Raw genomic sequence first — 26,669 nt, 5'->3', positions numbered from 1 at the left:
CCACTGAAACAGGAAGTCAGGGTGGATTCGCCCCCTTTTAAAATAGCCAACAGCGTTTAGACTCCCTCCCTCCCTTATTTATTTGTTTAATTCAATTACATAACATGGTCAAAAAGATGTCAATTGCATTATTTAACAGAGAATGTGAAAAAAGTAACAACAACAGCAATAGAAAAGAACATTTTAATGTTTGGGCAGTTACATGAATTTGAAAAGCTTTAGAATTTTTACAGTTTTCATAAGTTTCTTGTTTTGTATTCTCATGTTTGAAAGGGTTTCAAAGTATACCTTAATGTCAATGTTACAGAAGATCAATTATGAAGGCTTTTTTGTTTAGTTCATCTCTACCCAGCAAAAACTTGTTGAAAAGAAACCTTTGCCACACATCTCAACAACGCTGAGATTTGGTTGAAATTTGAAAGGTGAAAATCCGTCTTTTTCAAGCTGTTTCAACAGCTTGAATTCAACCTAATTTCAACCATGAATTCATGAATTCAATTATATATTATATTCATTATATTATTATATAATCATATTATATTAATAATTACACCCAAAATATGACAACTGAGAAAAGTACCAATAAAACATTTATTGACAAGTCAGATTATATTCATTGTATTATTATATAATAATTACTCATTATATTAATTATATTATTCATTACATTATTATATAATCATATCAATATTAAAAAGTAGAGCTGCAACAACTAATCGATAAAATCTATAATAATCGATTATGAAAATCGTTGTCAACGAATCTCATTATCGATTAGTTGGTCTGCGCACGGCACGGGGCATATTTACTCATTACATTACTCCTGCTCTGAAAACACGCTTTGGAGAATAAATACTAAAGTTGTGTCATAAATGAAGTACTATACACTTACACAATGCACTCTGCACTACCGTCTAGTGTGTGGATTTTAGAAATGTAATATCTCAAATATAACACTAGCGTTTTTTTTTTAACTAACCGGAAGTATAAGCCACGACGGCACATGACGTCATACGCATGCTAGCATTAGCCAACACCCAGAGTCACCGATAATGACTTTCTTCAGTTTACTTTCTGTCAGCATTACCTTTTATTCCCAACATGACCTCAGTCACCATCAGACGGAGGCGAAATCATCACGTGACTGAGGAAGAAAGTGCGTAACCTCCAAGTCCTCTAAGGCAGGGGTGCATTTTAGACACCGTGGAAATCAAACTGATGCACAAGGACAAACTTATGTTTATATCCAAAATGCTCCACTGTGTGTAAGTGGCAGGGGAAACTGGTGCAAGCTGCTTAAAAGATTTAGTTTAATTGAAGTTTATTGTCATTATATGCTGTATTTGTGCGCTTGCAGTGTAAATTTTGTCATTTATTATAACGGAAGTGGTGTGTTAGTAACGAGGCCATGTTGCTGATCACGCGCAGTGTAGATGTGCTGATACAGAGTGTAGCGTAAGATCTGTAATGTCTAATTAAAACATTATGATCAACAGTAAACACAAGTAAAATAATATTCCTAAAGGCACTGAGTAATAGAAACCACAAGGTGCAGTGAAAGTTTTTATTATTCATTCAGGACTGTAGTTTAATTAGGTGCTTTTTTGTGCATCCATAGACATAATGAATGCATAAATACTATATATATATATATATATATATATATATATATATATATATATATATATATATATATATATATATATATATTTATGCATTATGTTTATGGATACACAAAAAGCACCCATTTAAACTACCTAGATTAATAATATATATTCTGGTGTGTAGGTGTGTGTGTGTATTGGATTCTTTTCTGTTTTGGACAAACAGTTGTGTAAAGTTTTAGTCTGAAGTTTATATTTGTAACACTCTGTTTGTGGATTTAATTTTCAATAAACAAAAAAAGCCCCGTCCCATCCGATTAATCGAAAAAAATAATTGGCCAACTAATCGATTAGGAAAATAATTGTTAGTTGCAGCCCTATTAAAAAGTACTCAAAAAATATGACAATTGTCAAAAGTACCAATAAAACATTTATTGACACATGTCAGATAGCTGCCAGACCGTCCAGGGCGGTGGTCGGGAACCTGTGGCTCTTTGACAAAAATCATGTGGCTTGCCAGGTGTCTCACCCTTCACTAACATATGTTTGTTAAAAACTTAGACACATCACCAGAGATCAGTTTCCTGCAAAAAAAAATGCAAAGTGAATTACAATTCCTTTGTTGTGCAGCCTTCAGAAGTTAATGAAAAGTCAGTTTACAGCAATATATTTCAAGTTGTTCGAGCCAGTGCACATACAGTATGCAGTACTTTGTGCATGTGACACGACACCAATTAATGGCAAACCACTTATGTTTCTATGATAATCTCTCGCACTCAGATTCAAGCAACTACCTAGCTAGTTTGTGGAGATGGTGAAAAGAAAGAATTCAGAGGAGCATAGAAAATTTCAAAGTGATTGGACGGAAACATGTGCTTTTATTGAAAGCTCTGGTGCTCTGCTGTGTCTGATTTGCACAGAATGTATTGCCTCATTTAAAAAAAAGGAACTGTTAACCCTCTTACCCCGTATGGCCGAAAAACCGGCTTGCCCGTCTTTGATCTGTTCCCGTAAGGACGATATACTGGCTTGGTCGTCTATGCCAAATCCCCGTAAGGCTGATATAGCGGCTTTACAGTGTAAATGTTATCCCCGTAAGGCCGGTATACCGGCATTACTCTGCTATGATTCCTTACTTATTTAATTATTATTTTTTGACCTGGAAGGTTGATGATGTCATGACGTCACGACGTGATTATGTTATTACGCCGTCATTACGATGAAGATGATCCAAGCGTGAATATTGGTGTAATAGTAGAAGTTAACTAAAAATGCCAAAGCGAAAAGCTAATCGTGTTCCAGCTAAATTTACACCTACAGTGAACACAGGTACATCTAAAACAGTGAAAAAAAGAAAACATACACAGTTACACAGGCGAGAGCAAGGATTCTAGATAGTGACAGCAGTGAAAGTTCAGGCGATGTTGAAACCGAAACCGAAACTGATAGTGACGCAAACTCTCCTGATTCAGACCCTGATTCGTCTTCATCTTCAGCATCAACCAGTGCGACTGACACTGCAGGGGTTTGGAGTCATAATGTGACCATTTCTGTGCATTCGTGAAAACACTACCTGCTGGTCTGATTATCACCAGAAAGTTGACTTTTGGCGCTAAAATGCATTTATTTATTTATTTATTATTTACTTGAATTTATTCAAAGCATTGACCACGCTGATGCTCGTATGGTACTTCTAAAGGAGTATAAGGATTTTAGCGAGCATTTTTCGTAATTTCTCTAGTTAAGAATTGTGCTCTGAGTTTAGTAAAAACACTGAATTGCTTCATTTTCAAAGTAATATTACACAAATAAATTATTATCAGTTATTTCAAGGCCTAAAACTGTTAAAATTAAAATGTTGATTTTGGGGCCAATTTTGGTCCAGGAACTCAGGGTTGGCGTGCTGTTTCTATGGGGAATATAGGGTTGTGGGACATAATACTGTGGGAACTTAGAGGTAAGAGGGTTAAGAGACATTTTGCTTTTGCAGCAAAGTACCCGGTGGGCAAAAGCCGAAAGAAGGCGTGCACGAAGCTCCAACATAAACGGCAATCCGGACAAGGGCAACTGGAAGCCTGGATGCTGCAAGTGTTGCTGGCTCATTGGAGATTATAAGACAAGGAAAACTTTTACTGACGGAGGATATGTAAAGTCATGCATGTCGAGTACGGCAACTGAACTGTTTGCGGATTTCCCGAACAAGCAGAAAGTCATGCAGAAAATATAATACGTGCCCCTGTCAGCCCAAACAGTGCATGACATGATGGCATGTGAGACAGAGGGAAAACAGCCAGGATATAACTTCGGCAGATTCTTTTCCTCTTGCCCTGGATGAGTCTACAGACACACACACAGAATATGTTTTATGCTGCTCAGGTGGAAACTCAACATCAAAGTGAAAGCCCTGCATAATTAATTCCACATTGCAACATGTTACCTACTGTTTGTTGCATATTTGTTTGTTTTTATGGAACAATTTGTATGTTTTTATGGTATCTATGGACCTGAATAAAGTTATTGTTATTGAAATGCTATTGATTAAACGTGTTTTTATTAATTGTAAAATTTGCAATGTTTGCAATTGCTCTTTTGAAAAAAATGCATTAACCAAAAATGAAAAAATGGCTCTTTGGTGAAAAAAGGTTCCCGACCCCTTGTCCAGGGTCATGTTATTATATGTACAATAAAAACACTCAAAAATTTTCTCTAAGCATATCTTGAGTAGCAAAAGCCAGATAACATTAAAAGACCTACACACCACTCCACCACAGATCCTTGAGGGATTTCAATCCATGAAAACAAAACACTGTCAGATCTAGTATTTTTTTAGAAGCAGGGGCCTTGGTGCGGCCACACTTTACAGAGAGGGGCCAAGTATAATGTAAATCTAATTACTGACTTAAAAATCATGTCTAATTATTGACTTAATAAATTTTACATACATTTTATCTCTTTCCTGCTGGCTCTAGCATTTTGACACAGTATACCTTCTTAAATGTTCCTTAAAGTTCAAGCCCTTTCTGGATTTGGAGTAAACTTTTACAGTCAAAGCTTGTCCTAGGGGAGCAGAATACTTCTTTGATGTCTGGACAGAACCAACTGCTCTTCACTGGGAAATGTCTAGAAAGAAGCAAATGAAAAAAACACCAGGGTGACTGGCTTTAGACTTTCATGAACCCACTGTCATCAAGACATGCAGTAACTATCCAATTGTTGATCCAAGAGTCTACGATTTTGATTGTATTCATTACAATTGCAGTATGAAAACAGTAGCATACCATCAGGTCCTACTGGGCCAGAAGAACTGCTTGGTGACTCTGGTTCTGAAGATGGTGGATCATGACCCCCTTCACTAACACTCTGGCTGTCTTCATCTGAACCTGCACCATCCAAGTTTGCAGCAGAAACCCAAATAAATGTTATAAAAATCCATGTGTATTTTCACACAAAATGGTTTACAACTATTCATGGGTGAAATATTTGAAGAAAAGCCTGAACATTTGAACCATATATTGAAAACATGAAAATGCACTGCACAGCATAACAGCCATTAAACCTCATCACTATAGGGGACAATAATTAATGACAAGAAAGAGTCTTTTCATATCTCACCCATCAGTGTTTTAAACTGTAAACCTGAGTGTCACATACAGAATATACAGTTATTATTCACCTGTTGTCCTTATCTTGCTGTGCCAAAATTTTGCTAATCTGGTGAAAAGGGCTGGGAGCTGCACTTGACCCTCCCTCATTCTCTCCCTCTTCTCACACTGACTGCTGTCATTGTCAGTGACAGGCAACCTGGGCTTCTTTTTGTTCAGAAACCACAGAATGCCTTTTTCATCCTTTATCTTCATGTTTTCTACCTCTGCCAATCATTGTAGTATGACAATTAACAATTGTTAATTAACAATAGTGCTTTGCTGCATTCCATTCCAGTCAGAACTCCATGTTGAATTCTCTGTGCACTTCCCAGCTGCCACTCATATGGGACACAGAATTAGTTTTATTTACAACAATTAATGACTGTGGCTGTATTGTCATGACCAAACATTATAGGTTTTAATGTGTCAGCCGCTATATTTTACTTCCCTGAAATGTGCAACTATGACCTAAGGTGTGAAACCTAACTAATTAGCTAGCTAGCTAGCTACCATCCAACATTGCTTAGCCTCAGTAACTAACTAATAAACTAACTAGAGTGTTGTTTTAGCTAACTAGCTTCCTAACATTAGACAAAGAACTGGCATAAAGTTGGCTTGACGTTAGATGTTCGATATTCGTAGATATGCAGAAATAAAGGGACCATCTAAAAGTTACATATAACAGTTATAACTTCAATAGCATTTGAAGGGAATGACGTACAGTCACAAAACCAACTGTAAAGTGTTCGACTAGATGTTAGGTATGACACGCACCTTTTAGATTTTTTTAATTTAACAGAATAAACTATTAAATCATATGTAAAATTTGCCATGTATTTCATTACCGAATGGGCTCATACACAAAATATACCATAATTTAAGGCTCAATAGTATTTGAAGGGAATGACGTACAGTCACACAACCAACTGTAAAGTGGTCATCTAGGTGTCACCTATAATGAACAACTTTTAGATTTTTGATATTTAATAAATTAAGCTATTAAATCATATGTAAATTGTATATGAATTTCATTACAGAATGGGCTCATACACAAAATTAACCATAATTTAAAGCTCAATAGCATTTGAAGAGAATGACTTACAGTCACAAAACCAACTGTAAAGTGTTCTTGTAGGTGTCAGCGATAAAGTACACCTTTTAGATTTTTGTTATTTAACCCTACAATGCACAAACCAAAAAACTACACAAACTGATATATCTGGTAACTGAGCACAAGTTTTTGAAAACTGTACATGGGGAACTGTGTACAGTTTAATTTATTTATGTACATGTTTTGACAGATTGTGGATGGGAGCCAAAGGAATTCAACATTATTTACAGCATTTCCAGTCAACTTTTTGAGCCCTGTTGAACTGCTTCTCTGACATGGAAAGGCTTGCTCAATTGGGATAAATTCACACATTTAAAATCTGTATCCCGTGTTTATATATTTCCGTAAAGCTGCTTTGAGACAATGACCATTTTAAAAAGCGCTTTACAAATAAAATTGAATTGAATTGAATGCCACATGGAACCACCTGCAGTGGTGACATTCAATCAGAAAAAAGATAATAATAAACTTATCAAATTGCTCAGTAATCAATTAGTTTTTCTTTCACTCAATCACTCTCACTCTCCACACAATTCCCCATACAGTTTTCAAAAATGTCCGTTGAGTCGACAAGGCAGTTATCTGGTGGCCAGCTGACAGACATAAAATGCAGAAAACAAATAAACATCTTTGAAATATTAAAACATTTGTGTATCATCAGTACTTTTAATTATTTCATTAATAGGATTTTTTTGTGTGAAGAAAACAATTAATTCTAATATGGGTCATTTTGACCCCCCTTTATGCATTCGTGTAAGTTTTTTGGTTCATGCATTGTAGGGTTAAATATTTTTTAAAAATCTAAAAGGTGTGTTTTATAGCTGACACCTACATGAACACTTTACAGTTGGTTTTGTGACTGTAAGTCATTCCCTTCAAATGCTATTGCGCTTTAAATTGTAGTATATTTTGTGTATGAATCCATTCAGTAGTGAAATACATGGTAATTGTTTACATATTATTTAATAGTTTATTTTAATAAATATCAAAAATATAAAAGGTGTGCTTTATAGCTGCGACTTAGATGAATACTATACAGTTAGTTTTATGACTGTAAGTCATTCTCTTCAAATGCTATTGAAGTTAGAAACGTGTATACCAATGTCGTATGTAACTTTAGACACGGTCCCTTAATTTCCGCATATCTGCGAATACCGAACATCCAACGTCAAGCCAACTTTATGCCAGTAGACAACGAGAAGTTAAGTGACAGCAACACTAACGTCCTTTGAGGCATTAGTTAAAGTGTTGAATAGATACTTACCATTGAAGCTTAAGTGGACATTGTGAGATGAGGTAGCAGACATTCTACCCTGCAAAAACTCAATTCAGGGATGTAGCTCCACCACCACCGCAAACCCAACAAAAACCCCATCTCATCAACCACCAGCACCCCCCAAGCTGCACCCCATCATGAGCCAATCCGCCACCCCCCTAAACCCTCAATTTACCCAACCACCAGCACTCCCCAAGAAGGTTCCCCCTTGCCCACGGAAATCTCATCTCACCAGCGCCCACCTAACTGCACACACTACCAACCTAAATCGAAAAGTCACTTCAGCGAGCAAAACTGTCATTATTTTTGACTCCTATCAGGGAGGGGTACACTTTAGTCTATTCTGGGGTGACGTACGTTTGTATTTTCTTTTTTGGTACACTGAACTGTGAGAGGTCGACTGTAAAGCCCGCCCACAGAGAAAACAGATTGGTCTAGGTAGCAGAAATAAAACACCAATCAGGATACGCGCTCTGTCACTCGCTCTCTAGGTTTCTCCGGAGCCCGTCTATCATAAATCATCATTTTCTGGTCTTTCTCGCTCAATCTAAAAAAAAAATCGATTTCCAGAATAGTGTATATAATTTGCGGGCGTCAGGGAGCTGCTGTCAATATGCAGGAGACTCCCGGAGTGCTCTGACGCAGATCAGCTATGAGTGACAGGACAGGGCCACTTCAGGGGCCAATCAGATTTCAGTGCCCCTATGGCTCCACCCCTGGATCCACCAGTGAAACAAAAAGAGGGAATTTCATGCTAAACAGGCTGTAACTTGGGAATTAATCAAATTAATTCCAAATAAAATACCCAGTGTGTCTCTGTCACTCTCGGTTTCAATCTAACCGCCCGCCTTTTTTCATTACCCCAGCTCTTCCCCTCAGTCGCAACAAGCCTCTCTGGTGTTCTGTACTGCTGTCACTTCAAATTCGTATCGTGTGTGTGCGTGTGTCAGTCATGATTTCGTGATTCAGGAAGCAGCGGGAAAATACATTTTTATAGATAAATTTCATTAAATAGCAGTAACGTCAAGTTATTTGTATGACATATTTTAAACATTTATATTTATATAAATGTATTAAAGTTTTTGAACAGCAGTGATTATGTTCAAAAAGACTAATTTGGGTGTAATGTACACAACATACCACACGCTTTTACTGAGATATAATTCCCCACTTGCTGCAATGTGATCTTATTTTTATGGCTGTATTAAGGCTATATGTGGTCCAAAACAGACATCCATCTTGGGTTAAATTTGGACCAAATCAGACGGACTAAAAAGCCCAATTTTCAATGTCTATTTTGGGTTTAATAAAGGCCAAGATCCATACTGGTGGTAGAGAGAAACTGTACATTTTGAATGTATACATAGGCACCATCCCGATCCCGAAAAACACGAGAGAGTCTCCGTTAATTGTAACCAATTAAAAAAATCTATTGAAATTCGGGCACCTCTCTGATTGGTGGATCTCGTGGGTCGCAATATCTGCCATGCATATTGTAAGTGAGCACACTTAGTGTGTATAATATGTTTCTTATAGCCTATAGAAGCTGTCAATATGTTTCATGTGAATTTATTGTGTCTATAGCTCTGTTTCTGTAACTGAAGTTCTGGAACAAGACAAATTATTGGCTGGATTTTAAATAATTGTTAAGTGAGAATGTTAACTGTTTTAAGTTATCATTTGCTTATGGAGAGCTTTTTTATGGAGAGCTTTTTGCTTAAGTTTGTTTCTAACTCCAATCGCAAGTGACCATGCTTAGTGTGCATAATATGTTTCTTACAGCCTACAGAAGCTGTCAATATGTTTTTCACAAATTTCTTGTGTCTAGGCTCCATTTAACTTAAGATCTGGAGCAAGATGAGTTATTTGTTGAGTCTGTTAAAATGTTTCACATTATATATATATATATATATATATATATATATATATATATATATATATATATATATATATATATATATATATATATATATATTTGGGAGGGGGGCGGGGGGGGACATAAATCGGCACCTATGAATGTATATCTCACAATCTTCTAAATGTGAATTTTGTCATTGTTTTGGAGCATGCTAGCTTAAAGATAACCTTAAGGCTAACATATTCATACTTAAATCCACAAAATTTCAATTTTGATTTCATGGGGACTTTCATGAAAAGTACTGAGAGCAATGACAAGGGCCTTTGAAGAAGAAATAGAAACAGTCAAACGGAAAATAGTGCTGTATGACGTTACGCACATTTTACCCCCTAATTCTCATTTCCGCACAGCAAAAAAGGTCATTTGATTCCTAAATCTCACTCCAGCTAGGAAGCCAAAGTTGGGAACACCGGTATGAAGATAGAATGATTCATCATTACTAAAGTCACTCACAAGTTTATCAATCAGGCAAATGCGCTGGGCGCCTTTTCCTGTTTCTGGGCTCTGTGATTGGGTCCTGAGGCGGAGCCCGTGCAGGGCTGTTCTGGAGACCCCGCGCTGCTTGTACCTCTATCATCTCGGGTGAGTTTGTTACAATATAGCAATTTCTCAATAAATCTGAATAATTACTGTAAAGCTGCAATGTTTGCAGTCTGCACGTGAGTCACAAACTTCACCTCTACCATGTTCATAGAGATGAATTCCTGCATGAGTAGGCGAATAGATTAATTTTACAGCGAATTCCCAAGCATACCCTCTGGTCCAAGACTATTCCAACATAAACTCATATTTAGCAAGGATAAAGATACTAGGCTACGCAGTTGTTTATATTGATAGCTAAACACAAGATACACACAGTGTTTTTGTGGAACGGTGGTGTATAACATATACCTTGTAATGATATTCAGTTATTTTAAGGATTATTTGTACTGCGCCTAAAGCAGTTAACGCAAATTTACTGCTAGTCAGCTAGCTAGGTTCAGCTAAGTGAAATTACAGAAAACGATCTGTGCGGCTTTTTAGCAAGTATGGAAATACACGATTGAAGAGATTAGCAAGCCCTTTAAATGGCCACAAACGGAAGGAATTGGACTGTACCAATAGGTATTTTGGACAAGTTGTAGTTGTGCAAAGCTAAGTACAACCGCCGTATCCTAGAGGTCCAGAGTCTCCATTCATGTATTGCTTTGCTCTTTCCTCTATGTGGGATGCTCTTTTATGAGTGAAAGGGATCACAACTGTGGTCTCCGTTGAATATAACCGGTCTGATAGGCTGCTGTCTGCACGTTATTCTTGAACTAGCAAGGTCGGGTCCCCGCCTACCTCATCTTCTTTTTGTAGTTTTGATCGATTGCATTTAAAGATCTCATAAGTGGTTGGGACTGAAACAGGTTGCTGCAGTTACCATTATTAAATTAGTTTGTTAGGGTGACTCAGTTTATTTACACTCACCGTGTGGTTGTTTTTCCTGTGTATAAGAGTGGGATATTTCTCGTTTGTTTTGAACGATTGTGGAACAACCCCCCGCCCGCCCGTCCGTTAGTCTGCACGAGAAATTTAGCTTTAGTTGCATTTGACTTTTTACCATCAGACTGCATGACTATTATTATTATTATTATTATTATTATTGATATGAATTTGACAGAATGTGTTCCTAAAAGACGACAATTGCTTTCCTTGCGGAAATGTTACTTTCAACATAGTTTTGAGTTTTGTGTAGGCAGGCTTAGTAGCGCTAGAAGAGTTGTAGTTGTTGTTTTAACCAAGGTATAGTGTCTTTATATTTTTGGAAATACACAAAGAATATGTATATACAATACATCAAGCACAACCTTTGATTTTTATTATGTTCTTACTATAATGATATATATAGTACTGTGCAATAGTCTTAGGCACATGCAAAGAAATGCAAATAGCATTTAAAAAATATATACATAAAAAAAAAGTACTGTAAAGAGCAGTAAACAGAAAAATGAAACAAAGTCGATATTTGGTGTGATGACCCTTGCTTAAAAAAAATTAGTAGTAGTTTCAGGTACAGTTGGTGCAGTTTTATAAGGAAATGAGCTGTAAGTTTTATTGTGCATCTTGCAGGACCAGTCACAGTTCTTCTGGAGACTTTGACTTTTGCATTCGCTTCTTATTTTTGCAGCAAATCCCGGCAGCCTTCGTTATGTTTTTTTGCCTGAAAAGTGGTGTCTTACATAATATGCTGCTTTCTTTACTGACATACAAACATATTTTTGTGTAACATTTAATTTTGTGCTGGAAAAGTAATGTTTGGAAATCGGACATATTTTTTGTACTGACTCGATAATGTAGAAGTAATAAAGTACAACTCTATAACAAAGTTTGTACTAAAAAAAAAAAAGGGTGTCTAAGAATTTTGCACAGTTGTGTGTGTGTGTGTGTGTGTGTGTGTGTGTGTGTATATATATATATATATATATATATATATATATATATATATATATGTGTGTGTGTGTGTGTGCTGTTGTTTATAATTATATATATGGTTATTTGTTTATTTTTTTTTAGTTGACATGGATGATGAAGATGGCAGGTGCTTGCTAGATGTAATTTGGTAAGTGTACACTTCTTAATATAATATACCACCTTCTGAATGGAATTTGAATTGAATTTGAGTGGTTGTCCTTGATTTACAGTGACCCACAAGCTCTCAATGACTTTCTTCATGGATCAGAAACACAGGTGAGTACTAATCTATAACAGTACTAGTTAACCAGGTGACATTACAAAACTGGACAATTAAGGGTACTTTCACATATGTACCATTTAATCTTAAAGTTTAAATCAAACCCTGGTGCACTTGATCCTCGTGCGGTTAACAAGGTGCTCTCAGCAGCTCCCATGCAAACTCTAGCACAGTTCAATTGCTGTGAGTGATTGATTCAACCCTGAATTGAAGGAAATGAACCAAACATGCTGTGTATTTATGGTTGAACAAAAAAGAATAAATGCTAATTCTGATACCCAAAATGTTTAAAAGTAGGGACTTATAATTATAGTAGTTATTTATAATATGACCCTATTATAAATTATATTAATAATCATAATTATAATCAGCAGTTTCTACATGCACTTGTTTGTCTACCTTTACCCATTGCTGTATTTCTGATTAATTGGTCGTCAACATTTTCAGTCCCATCTTCTCACACATGTCTCATCCAATGTTTTTTTGCTTTTTGATTCATTAAGTTAATTTAATAATGTACTGTGGAATTAAACCAAATTGAAACCAAACGTATCAGTAATGCTCTGATTAAGCAAATGGGTTAATTGTTGTGAAAACACCATAAAACACAGCTTTCAAAAAAGTAGCTTTCAACTATCACACAAACTCTCAATAAAATGTGTGCAACACATTAGCCTAAATTTTCCCTTCTACTTCAGCTCCTCTCCAGGTGATTGTTTCTGTTTCTTTATCTTCTTTAGAATAAGATTGCATAGAATTTCACCCTTATATTTTCTCTTCTATTAATTCACAATATTGACATACTAATCTAATGTTTCCTATCATTTGCATCCTGTTTACCCTTCCTTTCCCAACTGTCTTGTTGCTAACTTATGGTTGTACATTTGGTGCTTTGGTGGGTCTGGACACTGTCCTCACTATGCTTCTCCTTTGCTTTTCCACTTTGGCTTCTTTGTCTTTCTGCATTTTCTACCTGTCCCTTTGTGCCCTTGTCTGTCGTGTGGTGGTCTGTCCTGTTCTGGGTATGCTTGTCTGTAGCTGGACACTGATGACCTTTTGGATGGCTCAAGTGACCCGTCCAGCTCGTTCTTCTCCAGTACTGGGGTAAGTATATTCCCCTCTTTTTCCCACCTTCTCTGTCTGTTCTTTTACGTATCATGCCTTCTCCAGCCCCACCCATCAGATCAGATTCAAACATGCCAGCAGTCATCAGTGGTGAATCGATAGGTATAACTAGGCCACTGGAGGCATACCATCTCGTAGCCATTCAAACCTTTTGTTTGCTTTTCCCTTAACAACATGATCTAGTGTTTGCATGTAAAAAAATAGCTTTTTCTGTCTCTTCTAGGAGCATGTTCCTGAAATCCAGCCACCATCTCAGCTGTCGACGAGTGAGCCATCTGGGCTTCCCCGGGTCAGTGTTGATTTGGACTTTCTAGAAGACGATGACATCCTTGGGGCCTCGCCGGAAGAAGGAGATAATGAAGGCAATGGTGTTGGGTCAAATCATGAACCTTGTGATATTCTGCAGCAGAGTCTGGCAGAAGCCAATATCACAGAGCAGAGCCTTCAAGAAGCAGAGGGTGAGCTTGACCTCAGCTCATTTGGGCTAACTAGTCTGACACAGGTGGTCCAACCGCTGCCTGATGCTAGTATGCCAGGGGTGGGCATTGCAGGAACTACACAAATCTTTCCTGGCCAGGGCACCCCTACCACACCTTCCAGTGCAACCACCGACATGCTTGGCTCAGTTCTGGCACATCAAGGGATGCAGCTTCAGCCCCAGGTCATGAACAAAGCCATCAATGTCCAGCCATTTATGCAGCAAGTTGGACTTGGAAATGTGACCCTTCAACCCATTTCAAGCCTTCAGACTCTACCTAATGGAAGCCAGTCTGGACATCTGGGCATTGGACAGATTCAGGTTGTGGGTCAATCCACTGTAATGACTATCAATCCATCAGGGCAACACATCCTGACCAAAACCATGGGCGGCTATCCTCTGCACCAGCCTGGACTTGATACCACAAGTGCTGGGGCCCAGGCCGGTCTTGGAGGTTCTGTGCTTAGCTCTGGAGGGGGACTGTTGATTCAGGGAGGCAAGGCCACTCTAGGGTCTCCATCATTGAATGGCCCAGCTATTTGTGTCAGCAGCACTAACACCAACAGCAGTGGTACCACAATGGCTGCACCAAGTGGTATACTGGGATTTGCTCGTGGTCCTTTAAATACAGGAACTCAGTCTCAGACTCAAAACCAAGTCATGCAGAATGTCATCATCCAGCGGACACCAACTCCAATACAGCCTAAACCTCCCCAAGGGAGCAGCATCCAACCCAAATCATTCAAACAACAGCCGCAAATGCCAGCCTCACATACATTGCAAAATGATGCCAATAAAGCTCTTGGGGTGCAGCAAGTCCCAGCATCTACAGCTCAGAATGTAGCCTTCCTCACTGGCAAGCCAAGTTCAAATGTAGTTCTGAGTACACAGACCACCACACAGGGGACACAATTCTCCCAAGCCCTGTTTAAGCAACATAGCAATCCTACATCAGGCAAGCCTCTTAGTGTTCACTTGCTAAATCAGCAGGGTAGCATTGTCATTCCTTCCCAGGCTGTCTTACAAGGGCAGAATCATCAATTCCTCTTGCCCCAGCTTCAGACTGGAGGTCAAATCCTGGCCCAGCAAACTGGCGGACATATTATTACCAGTTCCGGGCCAGGTGGACAAATTATCGCCGCCAATCAAATCTTGGCAACAAATCAAAATATAAATCTAGGGCAGGTATTGGCCCCTCAAGGTCATCCTGGTGCTGCCCACATTCTTTCTGGACCCATACAGCTTCAACCAGGTCAGATGGGCCACCCCACACTGTTCCAGATGCCTGTTTCTCTAGCCCAGTCACAGAATCAAGCTCATTCAGTTACAGGACATGTTCAAACTGTTATACAAGGCATGCCTATACAGAGTTCCTTGTCAATAGAGGGCCTCAGCCCAGCTGTCAGTTTGCAGCCAACCCTTCAGCAGCAGGCTGGTGGTGTTACTGGAAACAGCAGCACTGGAGTAGCAGCCATTCCCCAGTGCCAACCAAGTGAGAGCATAACTGAACTGGCTACCTCCACTGAGCAAGCATCCCAAACCCATCCCCAACCCTCTATCCTTACTGTCCAGACAGGTCCTTCAGTTTCAGCCACTATGTTGATTCCCTCCTCTACATCTCCATCTTCTACATTAACTACATCTACAACCTCGGTGAGCACAGTTGGCTTGGCCTCCCAGGTCCAGCATAGTCCAGGAAAGGTGTTGTTCACTCCTCCAAGCTCCAGCATTATCCTTAGCCAGGAGCCTGTGCAGATGTTCCTGCAGCAGGTTGGTGTGCTCTTGATGATATTTTCTGTTTGTTGTATTTAAAATATGTGTATTATCTAACAAACTATCTGTAGCAGTAAAACCATTATAGACTTGATACCAGAGCCATGTCCCCTAGTCAGATTTAATGCACAATGTAGCATCCATGCAGACATGCAGATCTACTGAGATTTATGTAGGTCTGGTATAATTGAAACTTTTTTCAATGTAGAGCCCTGCTGAACGTTCCCTAGTTTGGATTACTGTTTTACTTCTCCCTTCCTGACCTGATAAATGTGCTCATGTCAGGATCAGCATCACCAAGCAGGGAAAGAGCCACCTGCCTCTGTGGGTGTACCTGCATCTGTTATCGTCAGCGGTGGCAGCTCTGGTTCCGCCCCTACAGCCCATGATGGCCCATTAACTGAAACTCGCCCAGGGGAGAATGTGAGTCCTACCCTTGGCCCTGCTGACATGGCAGCATTGGTTAACAAGGTAGATGAGCTTGTGCTCTGCACTAAGCCCCACCCACTTGTTGCTGGCACTGCTGCATATAGAGCTGAACAGTGACTGACCATTTTTTTCAACGGCCTTGGTTCAGGAAGTAAATTTCCTATTCATTTTCTTTGTAGACATCTTAAAATATAGTTTGGTGCATTAAAACAAAATCAAACAGCTATGTTTTGAATCACCTTATGACAATTTTTTCAAAGCAAAAAAATATTTTTGAAACATAGGAGTATAAGACTGTACTATTGACTTACAAAGGCATAAACTATGGATCACATTAAGCATGGCAAATGACTTGAATAAACTGTATTTTATCCAAAGGTAGTGTTTTTGTAAATATGCGAGTGTTTCATAAATACAGTATATATTGTAGTTTTGTGGACAAGTAACACATTGTATCATATCTTGTTCTAGTGTCATTATTCTTCATTTTTTGTTGTTTTAGCCTGGCATATATGAGGAATTAAGAATATTTATGCTGGTTTATGGACTGGGGAAACACTAAACCAGCTCAGTCTCAGAGATTTTGTAACAGCATTCAGATTCAGTGTAACAGCATAACTGGCATAAGTGGAGAGTGTGAATTCAATAGTGCTAGGCTGCTACCCTCTCTCCAAATAATTGACAGCAAAGAATTAGCCATTCATTGAATAGCTTCAGCCCCATTTGAGCTGAATGACAGATTACAACAGAATTAAATTATTGTGGTGTTTTGAAATAAAATTCTCATTATGAAATAAATGTAATATTTTTTATCTTTTTTTTTTGGGGGGGGGGCGTTATAAAATAGAAAGAAGGAACTGAAGTGTAACAATGTAATTGTAAAAGAGTAGACACATTTATATATGTATTGCTGTATTTTATTTTATTTTTTAAATCAAAGGCATATTTATTTAGTTAGTTTTGACTAAAATGGCATTCCATACTAATCAAGCACATATCCTGTCTATAGCACGTGTTTTAGAGAGAGAACGTGAGAGACACCAATACATGCTGTAGTTACCATTTCCATGGTTACAGCATCAGTATCTCTAATTAATTGGCCTCACTTTAAGTGCCTCACTAGCACTTCTAAATTAAATATATATTTTATAAAAAAATAATGTTGAAACTAGACTGGCCAATGAATTCTACAGGAGCATCAATTATAATTTAACAATCTCAGTCATTCTTAACCAGTTTACATGTTATTGCTAATAATCAGATTAGCTATGGAATTTTTGGGGGGCATTTTACTTCCAAAACCTGACTGTTCAGCTCTATTGGAACACCTTGTAATCCAGTGAAACTGCTCCCTCTCCGCGCACGCACGTGCACACACTTTTTTGCTGGACCTCACATTCTGCCATGCCTTTCCTCTTAGCATTGCGTTCTCCTTTCAGTTGCTGTGCCAGTCTGATTCTGGTCTGCATTATAATTTTGTTAATTTATTGCTTTTCCTTCCTTCCCTGCTAATTTTCATGGTCCACTATTCATTAGATTCTGTGCTATGTGAGGTAATGACAGCATGATGTGTTGGTGTTGTTCTTCAGTAATGTGATGTTTTACTTGTCCAAATGTCCTTGTGTCTATAATTTTAAGGATGTAGTGGTGTAGTGTTTTTAATTCCCATAAAAATAATGTAATATGCACTAGGAGCTTCTCTGCAACTTCTCATAAAAGTGTCCTAAATAGCTAGTCAGCTAAGAAACTATTAGCAGGGATAGTTGATGAAACTTGGAATTAATGGCCATTTTTGTGGTGTATATAATTTTGGGAAAATGTCTTGAAATAAGGGTGGTACCAGAGTACCTGGTTCAAGTTACTGTCTGCATGGAGTTTTGCATGTTCTCCCTGTACCCATGTGGGTTACCTCAGGGCAGAATTAATGCCCCTTTCGACCTCCTAAAAACATGCTGGTGAGAATGTATGTTTCATAGTAACTGACAACCTATTCATTGTGTATGCATCCAGTGATAGGCTTCAGATCCACCGCATCCTTCTGACCAGGATAAAGTGGCTACTGACGATGAGTGAATGTCTTTGGAGGAGTACTGCACAAAACAAATATTTTAATAGTTGATTATTCATATAAATTAATCGACAAATAATTGATTAGTCAACTTGAATGTGTCTTGGAAAAGAGAGAGGCTATAACAAATATTTTTTGTTTATTCTTTTTTTCAATAATATAATGTATTTTGTTATTAACATGAAATGAATGTAGCAATATAAAGTAAAAGAGGAATTTGATAAGGACTTTTAAATTAAATCACAAGATACTTGAAAATATGTGGATTTAAATTCTTTCTCTCTACCTCATCAAAACTGTATTCTCATAGATATTTCCTTATCATTAATCTTAACAAGCCAAATTTAAACACATCTAGCTTAACTAGTCTTATTAAACTATGACATTGCTGCACACATTTTGTACTGCTTTGATTCTATGCACAGATTTTTGTATTACTTTGAAGTATATTTCACTTACTACGTGAAATATAGTAAACAAACCATGTCTGTTAGAAATGTTGCACACTTTGTATGGTCTCTGTAAAGATAAGGAATTTTTGTTTTTCATTGTAATAATTCAAAACAAATCTCTTGTATATCTCCTTGCCATCCTACTTTGCTGCTTATTTAATGCTGCCATGATTTTGAATATGAATTTCAGTGTTTATCAGTTTAGATACAAGTTTCTTTTAAGTACAAAATAATTCATTAATATCTTCTTGCCCTCTCATTTCCTAACCTCCAGGTTTCATCATCAGCACATCAGCAGCAAGCTTTAAAGATCCAAAGCGCCTCACCTTCTCAGTCTGTGGCCACTCACAGTGTGACGCCGACTCTATCAGACAGCCCGCAGCCATCCCAGGCTTCTCCCCTTATTCAGATCCAGTCCCCTCACCCTCCACAGTCCCGACCTCCCTCTCAGCCCCAGGCACAACCATCATCTCAATCCCAGGCACCTTCTCGGGCATGCACACCTTCCTCTATACCGCCACTTTTTATAATACACAATTCGATAGGTGGTTCTCCACAACCATCTCAGCCAGTTGCCCAAGCTCCACAGCAGCAGACACAGCCTCAGCCAATTCAAGTACAGATTCCACAGGTTCTTCCTCAGCCTGTGGTCCTCCAGCACGAACAGCTGCCCACCTCTTCCGGCTCCCCAAAGCCTCCCCAGGCTCCTTCATCACAGTTTCATTTTGTGACACCCACAGTGTGTGCCACGGCTGGGGCAGTGTTGAAACAGCAGATACCAGGCCTGACTGCCGAACAGCAGCACCACTTACAGCTGATTAATGCTCAACTACAGACAATGTCATCCATCACCCAGCCTTCACCGCAACAGAAGCAGCTACTGGAGAAGCTCAACCAGGCAAGCTTTTGTGAAATCTTAATGCAGCCTACAGAAATTTCACAACATTTTGAAGTTTATATATGACAGCTACACTCGTAGTGGGGGAAACATGTTACTCAGGGGTGCTTGAAGGAATCTTTGTTTTCTAGAAATGTATTACAGTACAGAGCCTGTGTTCAAGCCAATCTTTATCTGTGTTTATTATTATAGGTACAGCAAAACATACTACTTCAGGCAAAACAACAACTTCAGCCTCAGGGCAGTCAGTTTAGCAAACTGCCTGACCAGCCTACAACCCAACTGGTGAACACCTCAGCCAGCAGCACAGTCAGTGCATCTGTCACATCTCTGTTGCAACAGAAGTCTGTGTTCATCAAGTCCTCGGTTTCAAGTGAGCCCTCTCTTTTGGTACTCTGTGAGGTTATTTAACATTGCTCATAGAATTCTCTTTTTTTATACCTGTGTTGTCTATACTCCAGATTCAAATGACACCCAGGTATTTCCTGGAACTTCAGGGCCAAGTGGAATAACAGTTAATCAAGGAAAACCCCCTCTAAATCTTTCTCAGTCTGTTCAGGTCTGAATCACTAGCAACCTATTCAACTATTTACTGATTTAGGTTTTCTTTATGTATATTTAAATAATTAAATTTTTAACCCAATGTTGCATTATCTGCAGGCAAAGCCTGGGGTTATAAGTGCAGTTGGAGGGCTGACATTAGGTAAAGCAGGGTTACAGATTCAGGTTCTGAACAGTGGACTTTCACAGATGACTACCCTACAGCCATCAGCTACTGTTCAAACCCAGGCAAGTGTTGTATACACATATTGCTTACTGTGATATACCTCACTACACTGTGGCATGTGGATGCATTTATTAATAATGTACTGCATGTTTTAAGTTTTCTATGACCTTCCACAGACTTCAGCTTTAAAAAGGCCTTTAAGTGTGGAGCCAAGCAAAGAAGCACGGTACGCACCATTTGTGTGGCTTTTTATTTTGTACAAGAATTGAACTAGACATGCATTATCCATTTTTTAACATTAGTTCAGAAACGCAAATTTGATCCAGTAATATAATCCAGTGTTTCTGCCTCAGAAGTACTGTATTGGTTCATCCAATACAATAAGGTCATAGGTTTGTCTACACTATGTACTAAAGGGGTGTGTGTGTGTGTGTGTGTGTGTGTGTGTGTGTGTGTGTGTGTGTGTGTGTGTGTGTGTGTGTAGGATATTAGAACAGCTGAGGAAGCTTCAGGCTTCTGTACTGCATCCAGACTACAGCTCACCTTTCCACTCTTTTGAGGACACACTCTGCCGGCTGTTGCCCTACCACGTGTACCAGGGCATGGCTCCCTCCCCTCAAGACTACCGCAAAGGTAAAGCGCTTACGCCTGTATATGACAGAGCATATGAAATATCAGGTTATTTAAACAAGTACGTTAATACAGCCTCAACATTTTGTAATTTTAACAGTTTGAAGTGTGAATGTGATTTGGGTACATTAGTGTCTTCACTACTGATTGTGTAAAATTTCCTTTTTGGCTCTCCCGTCAGTGGATGATGAGTTTGAAAATGTCTCTAACCAACTTCTGAAGCGCACACAAGCTATGCTGGATAAGTATCGTCACCTGCTGTTCGAAGAATCAAGGGTATGAGCACATGCAGGACTTACTACTCTACCCATCCCACCCATAACTTCTCTCATCCTTGACCTTGTGTTGGTGCTTCTTGTGTTGTTTTGAGCAGAGGCTGGGTCCGTCTGCAGAGATGGTAATGATTGATAGGATGTTTATCCAGGAGGAAAAGATTGCCCTAAACCAAGACAGGATACTTGCCAAGGAGAAGCCAGGTAAAGTCAAATTTAATTCTGGACTTATGTCTTGAGAAAAATTACTTTTAAATAGAGGTCAAATTAAAGTACTTTGTTTACACAATAAATTGTAAGTACAAGGAATAACAAAATACGACTGATGTTCCATGTAAGTGCTGTGATGTACATTTCCCTTCAAAAGTATTGGAACGACAAGGCCAGTTCTTTTATTTTTGAAAACATTTGGGTTTGAGATCAAAAGAGGAATATGAGATCAGAATTTCAGCTTTCATTTCCTGATATTTATGTCTGGATGTTAAACAACTTAAACATGGTACCTTCTGTTTAAACTTACCCATTTCTCAAGTGATCAAACATATTGGAACATGTGACTGACAGGTGTTTCTTGTTGCCCAGGTGTGCCCTGTTACAGTGATTGTTTAAACAATTTATAGCTTTAAATGTCTACACTTGTTTTGAGCCCTTGGTTTCATCTGTGAATACTGCATTTGTTGGTAAAAAGGATGAACCAACATGAAGACCAGAGAGATGACTTTTAGAGAAATGTGAGCCATTTTGAAGCTGAGAAAAGAAGGAACATAGATCAGTGCCATTGCATAAGCATTGGGCATAGCCAATACAACAATTTGGAGTTTCCTGAAAAAGAAAGAAACCATTGGTGTTCTAACAACCAGATATCTAACAGGTTGGCCAGGAAAACAGCAGCAGTCCATGACAGAAACATTGTGAGAGCTGTGAAGAAAAATCCAAAAACAGCAGTCAGTGACATCATCAACAACTTCCACAGGGCAGGGGTGATGGTATCACAATCCACCATTCAAAGAAGACTTTGAGAGCTTAAAATGTAGAAGCCATGCCACAAGATGCAAACCTCTCATCAGCAGTTAGAACCAGAAAGCCAGATTAGAATTCACAAAGAAATAGAGAGATGAGCCACAAAAGTTTCGGAACCAAGATTAACCTCTACCAAAGTGATGGAAAGGACAAAGTGTGGAGAAAGAATGGGTCTGCTCATGATCCAAAACATACAAGCTCATGAGTCAAGCATGGTGGAGGGAGTGTCATGGTTTGGGCTTGCATGGCTGCTTGTAAAGTGGGCTCACTAATCTTTATTGATGACGGAAATTATGAAGGTAGCAGCAGAATAAATTCAGAATTCAACAGAAACATTCTGTCTGCCAGTTCATCATGCAGCAACACAATGACCCAAAAAGCACTACCAACACAACAAAGGACTTCATCAGGGGGAAACATGGAAGGTTTTAGACTGACCAAGTCAGTCACCAGATCTTAACCCAATTGAGAAGCATTTCACGTCCTGAAGAGGAGACTGAAGGGAGACACACCCAAAACAAACAACAATTAACAATTAAAAGAAGCTGTGCTATAAGCCTGGAAAAACATCATAAAAGAAGAATGCAACAATTTGGTGATGTCAGTGGTTCAACAGCTTGATGCAGTTATTACAAGAAAGGGGTGTGTATGTGTGTATATATGTATATGTGTGTGTATATATATATATATATATATATGTGTGTGTGTGTGTGTATGTGTGTATATATATATATATATATATATATATATATATAATATATATGGCTCAGGTGGTAGAGCGGGGTCTCCACGTAGGGTTGGCGGTTCGATTCCCGGCCCACATGCCGAAGTGTCCTTGGGCAAGACACTGAACCCCATGTTGCTCCCGATGGCAAGTTAGCGCCTGGCATGGCAGCTCTGCTACCACTGGTGTGTGTGTATGTGACTGGGTGTATGAGACACAGTGTAAAGCGCTTTGGGTAAAAGCGCTATATAAGTGCACCATTTATATATATATATAATGTTATGTAGTATCCGATACTTTTTCTCACCTAAAGTTGGGTGCTCTGCTATCAAAGGTGCCATGTTCCAAGTTGTTTAACACATCTAGATGTATATATCAGGAAATGAAAGCTGAAATTCTAATCTATCATCTAATATTTATCTTTTGATCTCAAACCCTAAATGTCATCAGTATATAGCAAAAAAATGAATTGGCCTTGCTGTTCCAATACTTTGAGATTTTTTCTTTTTACTTGCATTTATAAATTAGCCTGCTTTACAATTATAAAATGAAACTGGTAAAAGTGTTCAGTGCTTACTGTCTTCATGTCAAAAAATAGGGATACTTCTTTGCTGTTTACATTAGTTTTCTAGCTTTGGCTTTGAAAAGTTGAGGTACATTCTAAAAGTGTAGCCTTCAGATTAGGGCAGTTGTGATTGCTTCAGAATGGACCACAGCTTAAATTTTGAGATTCACTAACTGGTGTTGGACATCCCTGCTGTAACAATTAGAATGTAGTGCAACGTAGAGAATATAGTCTTGATCAAATATTAAAGCCTTAGACCCAGTGTGTTATTTATTCAGCGTTCTTGCTATTTCTCTACAGAGGAGTTTGTGGCCAGCTCGTGTATGGTGAACAGGGTTGCAGACAGTGGTGTGGGACCTGCAGCAGTGGAACTGAGCTCTATTAAAACCGGGCCTGCAACAGTGGAACTGAGCTCTGTTAAATCTGCTGTAGCAACAGCCCATTTAGCTGGCATACCAGCTCCTGCTTCTACCTTAGTGACTGTTGCTGCCACTGCTAACTCTGTTCCTGTTTCCTTTCCCCCTACCAAACTTGTGATAAAACAAGGAGGAGGCGGAGCGCTGGTATCGTGGTCTACTAGCTGTACCTCCATGCCTGCATCAGTGGTACGGCCTTGTGCAAAAGCCACAGGGCTGAGCTCTGAGCGCTGTTTTGGACCCACCTCATCTTCTATTCATTCTGCAGATGATGATGATGATGATGATGATGATGCACTTCCTCAGCGGACTAGCAAGCCTCCCATCAAGACCTATGAGGCACGCCAGCGAATTGGCTTGAAGTTGAAGATTAAGCAAGAGGCAGGGTTCAGCAAAGTGGTTCACAACACTGCATTAGACCCAGTTCATTTGCAGCCACAGCACACTCCACTACCACAAGTCCCTGAACCACCCTCTAAAACAAGACCACCTGTAACCCAACTGTCCATAGTTCAAAGGACTTCACCCTCGTCCAGTAATTCCACATGCTCTATCACTTTCAGTGCAGCAACCACACACACAGGGTCTGGAACTACAACTTCCTCAACTGCCCCCCCTCCTTCAGTCTCTCATGGCTTGTCCTCATCCTTATCCTCCTGCACCTCTTCAGCCCAAGTAAATGGCACTCTAGAACACTATGAGGTGTCTGGGGCCAAACTGAACCCTACCTCCACTTCAGCACCTCAGTTGACCACCTGCCGGCTCCCACTACGCAAGACGTACCGCAAAAATATCAGCCCTCATCACCGACCGGGAGTGCCAGGAGGGGGCAACATGGGACCCATTCCACCAGCAGCACCTGCATCCTCTCCTCCAGTGGAAAGGACTGTTATTGCCAGTGTGAAGTTGGAGCAGCAAGGTGTCTGTAAGCCCCCTCACACTCACACTGACCCAGGGTCACAGGGTCTGGCATCTGTAGAGCATGAATTCTACCATGGAATTAAAAATGCCTATCAACAGCAGCAGCAATCCTCTGATAAAGAGGATGAGGAGGATGGTAATACCGGGGACCACGTGGGGAGGGTCATGGGGCAGATGAGTAAAAACCGTGAGTGGGCAGTGGGCACATTTCGGATGGACCAGCATGCACCAGGCCCTCCATCTCTTGGTGAAACATCCTGGGCGAGAGACTCATCACTTCCTGCAAAACGATCTAAGTCTGATTCCCCAGACATGGACAATGCCAGCTTCTCAAGTGGTAGCCCTCCACTGGACAACTCGCTGAACGAACATCTGCAGTGTGCTATAGACAGCATACTGAATCTGCAGCAGGGCCCACCGACCCGTGGAGCCGTGGACAGAGTCTATGCTGGAAACTTAACCAACCAGCACCAAACCCACCATCGTCAGGGCACAGCATCTTCATCAACATCATTGTATAGACACACTGTCTCTTCTGCTTCCTCTCCATCTTCATCCTCCATTTCACAGCACCCACAGTTAGGAGGCCGAGGACAGAATGGAAATCTGGTGTCTCAGACACATAGTAGATAACAGCCCCTTTTAGTCGAGAGATACTGAAAGGCATGAGTGAGGCCAAAGCAGGAAAATCATTTTACTCTGTTTAGCTGTGTTTGCCTTGCTTGTCTATGGATGGCTACTGAATAATACTTTTCTCTAGGTGTAATGTAAGGCCCTTTAGGTGTACTTTCAAAAGCATGAAGTGCACTTTGACATGCCATGACATTTTTTTGTGGGAAGTTTCAGGACAGTTCTTGTTCATTCTTAACAGGGCTCACTTAAATACTGACATTAACTCTTCATTAGTAATAACAAAATGTGAGGAAGGTTTCTTAATCTGTCCATTTAATTTCATATTTATGTATGGCCCGTGATTAATTACCATTACCACTGTAGAATTCTGCCTTTATGGTTTGATTTTATTCTTTAATGTTGTTTTTTGAATTTAAATTGAGGTCCAATTCATGAATTACAATAATATAGAAGCTGACCCAGCACTAAAATCTTGCCTTTTAGAATTGTTCATTTGGGTTTTAGCAAAACCCATGTGGTCAGTATTGTGATTTAAAAAAGACCCATTCATAAAACAGAACATTTTTTTTTAAACAGAGCTTTTGACCTTACATTATACCATCATCTGAAGCACATTATATAGCAAATACCTGTAGACTCAGTGTATTTTTTTGGATTCCAAACTTCAAAAATGCCTCTACAGTTTTTACAAGAAAATTAAGTGACCTGATAGAGGGCAACACCAGTGCTACCCAACTCTCTACCTGAAAATCCACCCTCTGTAAGAGTCCTGGTTTTGTTTTGCTTTTTTTTTTTAACTTGGCTCTAAATTTCCACTGCTCCTATTGACTATGATTAGCTGAATCAGGATAGATTACTGCTGGGTACAGACACAGCAATCAGGTGATATCTCAAGGATTACACAGGTGTAATCACCCATATTTGAAACAATTTTTTTTTAATGGTTCTCAGTCCTAGGAACCATATCCACTGTGTTCATCATCAAGCAGAGAAGAATCCACACTATTGTGATTATGTACAACTGTTACTCTATCACTGACATTTAAGTGGCCGTAAAGACATCCTCTTAATTTATTTATGTATTTTATGTACACATAATGTAGACTCCTTCAAAACCCTCTGGACAATTCAAATGCAAACACAGCTTAATTATGAGGAAAAGAAGACTAAAGGAGAAAAAAAGAACTGTAAGAATTTGAAGTATAGTACTACAAATTAATTTTGTATTGTATTTATTGTGTATAATGACACTTTTTTTTTTTTTTTTAA

At 39.1% G+C, this 26,669-nt stretch overlaps 1 protein-coding gene and 1 long non-coding RNA gene across 9 annotated transcripts; one reads left to right on the top strand and one right to left on the bottom strand.

Annotated features, from left to right (window-relative positions):
* Nucleotides 1–2,021: 2,021 nt before the first annotated feature.
* Nucleotides 2,022–8,544, bottom strand: LOC128606818 (uncharacterized). 4 transcript variants are annotated; one of them, XR_008385751.1, is made up of 4 exons: nucleotides 7,624–8,544; nucleotides 5,278–5,472; nucleotides 4,883–4,984; nucleotides 2,022–4,724 (listed from the first exon to the last, which is right to left on the bottom strand). It is a non-coding gene; the product is annotated as an uncharacterized LOC128606818 (long non-coding RNA). The 4 variants fall into 4 exon arrangements; XR_008385753.1 differs by lacking the exon at nucleotides 5,278–5,472 and having other exon boundaries at nucleotides 2,022–3,941; nucleotides 4,592–4,724; nucleotides 7,624–8,532; XR_008385752.1 differs by lacking the exon at nucleotides 5,278–5,472 and having other exon boundaries at nucleotides 2,022–2,188; nucleotides 4,592–4,724; nucleotides 7,624–8,530.
* A 1,337-nt stretch (nucleotides 8,545–9,881) lies between these two features.
* bicra (BRD4 interacting chromatin remodeling complex associated protein) lies at nucleotides 9,882–26,666 on the top strand. 5 transcript variants are annotated; one of them, XM_053623244.1, is made up of 15 exons: nucleotides 9,882–10,135; nucleotides 12,092–12,137; nucleotides 12,220–12,265; nucleotides 13,308–13,373; nucleotides 13,618–15,642; nucleotides 15,931–16,068; nucleotides 18,869–19,492; nucleotides 19,685–19,865; nucleotides 19,954–20,051; nucleotides 20,153–20,281; nucleotides 20,396–20,445; nucleotides 20,704–20,852; nucleotides 21,031–21,125; nucleotides 21,223–21,325; nucleotides 23,731–26,666. In XM_053623244.1, exons 2-15 carry the CDS (start codon nucleotides 12,097–12,099, stop codon nucleotides 25,398–25,400), a joined length of 5,415 nt encoding a protein of 1,804 aa, XP_053479219.1. In that variant the 5' UTR covers nucleotides 9,882–10,135; nucleotides 12,092–12,096; the 3' UTR covers nucleotides 25,401–26,666. The 5 variants fall into 5 exon arrangements, with proteins under 5 accessions (XP_053479219.1, XP_053479217.1, XP_053479220.1 ...); XM_053623242.1 differs by having other exon boundaries at nucleotides 15,931–16,116; XM_053623245.1 differs by lacking the exon at nucleotides 13,308–13,373 and having other exon boundaries at nucleotides 15,931–16,116.
* The last annotated feature ends 3 nt before the right edge of the window (nucleotides 26,667–26,669 follow it).

This window comes from Ictalurus furcatus, chromosome 4 (assembly GCF_023375685.1).
Source record: "Ictalurus furcatus strain D&B chromosome 4, Billie_1.0, whole genome shotgun sequence".
In the NCBI taxonomy this organism is placed as follows: Eukaryota; Metazoa; Chordata; class Actinopteri; order Siluriformes; family Ictaluridae; genus Ictalurus; species Ictalurus furcatus.
This window is presented reverse-complemented; position numbering and strand designations above follow the sequence as displayed.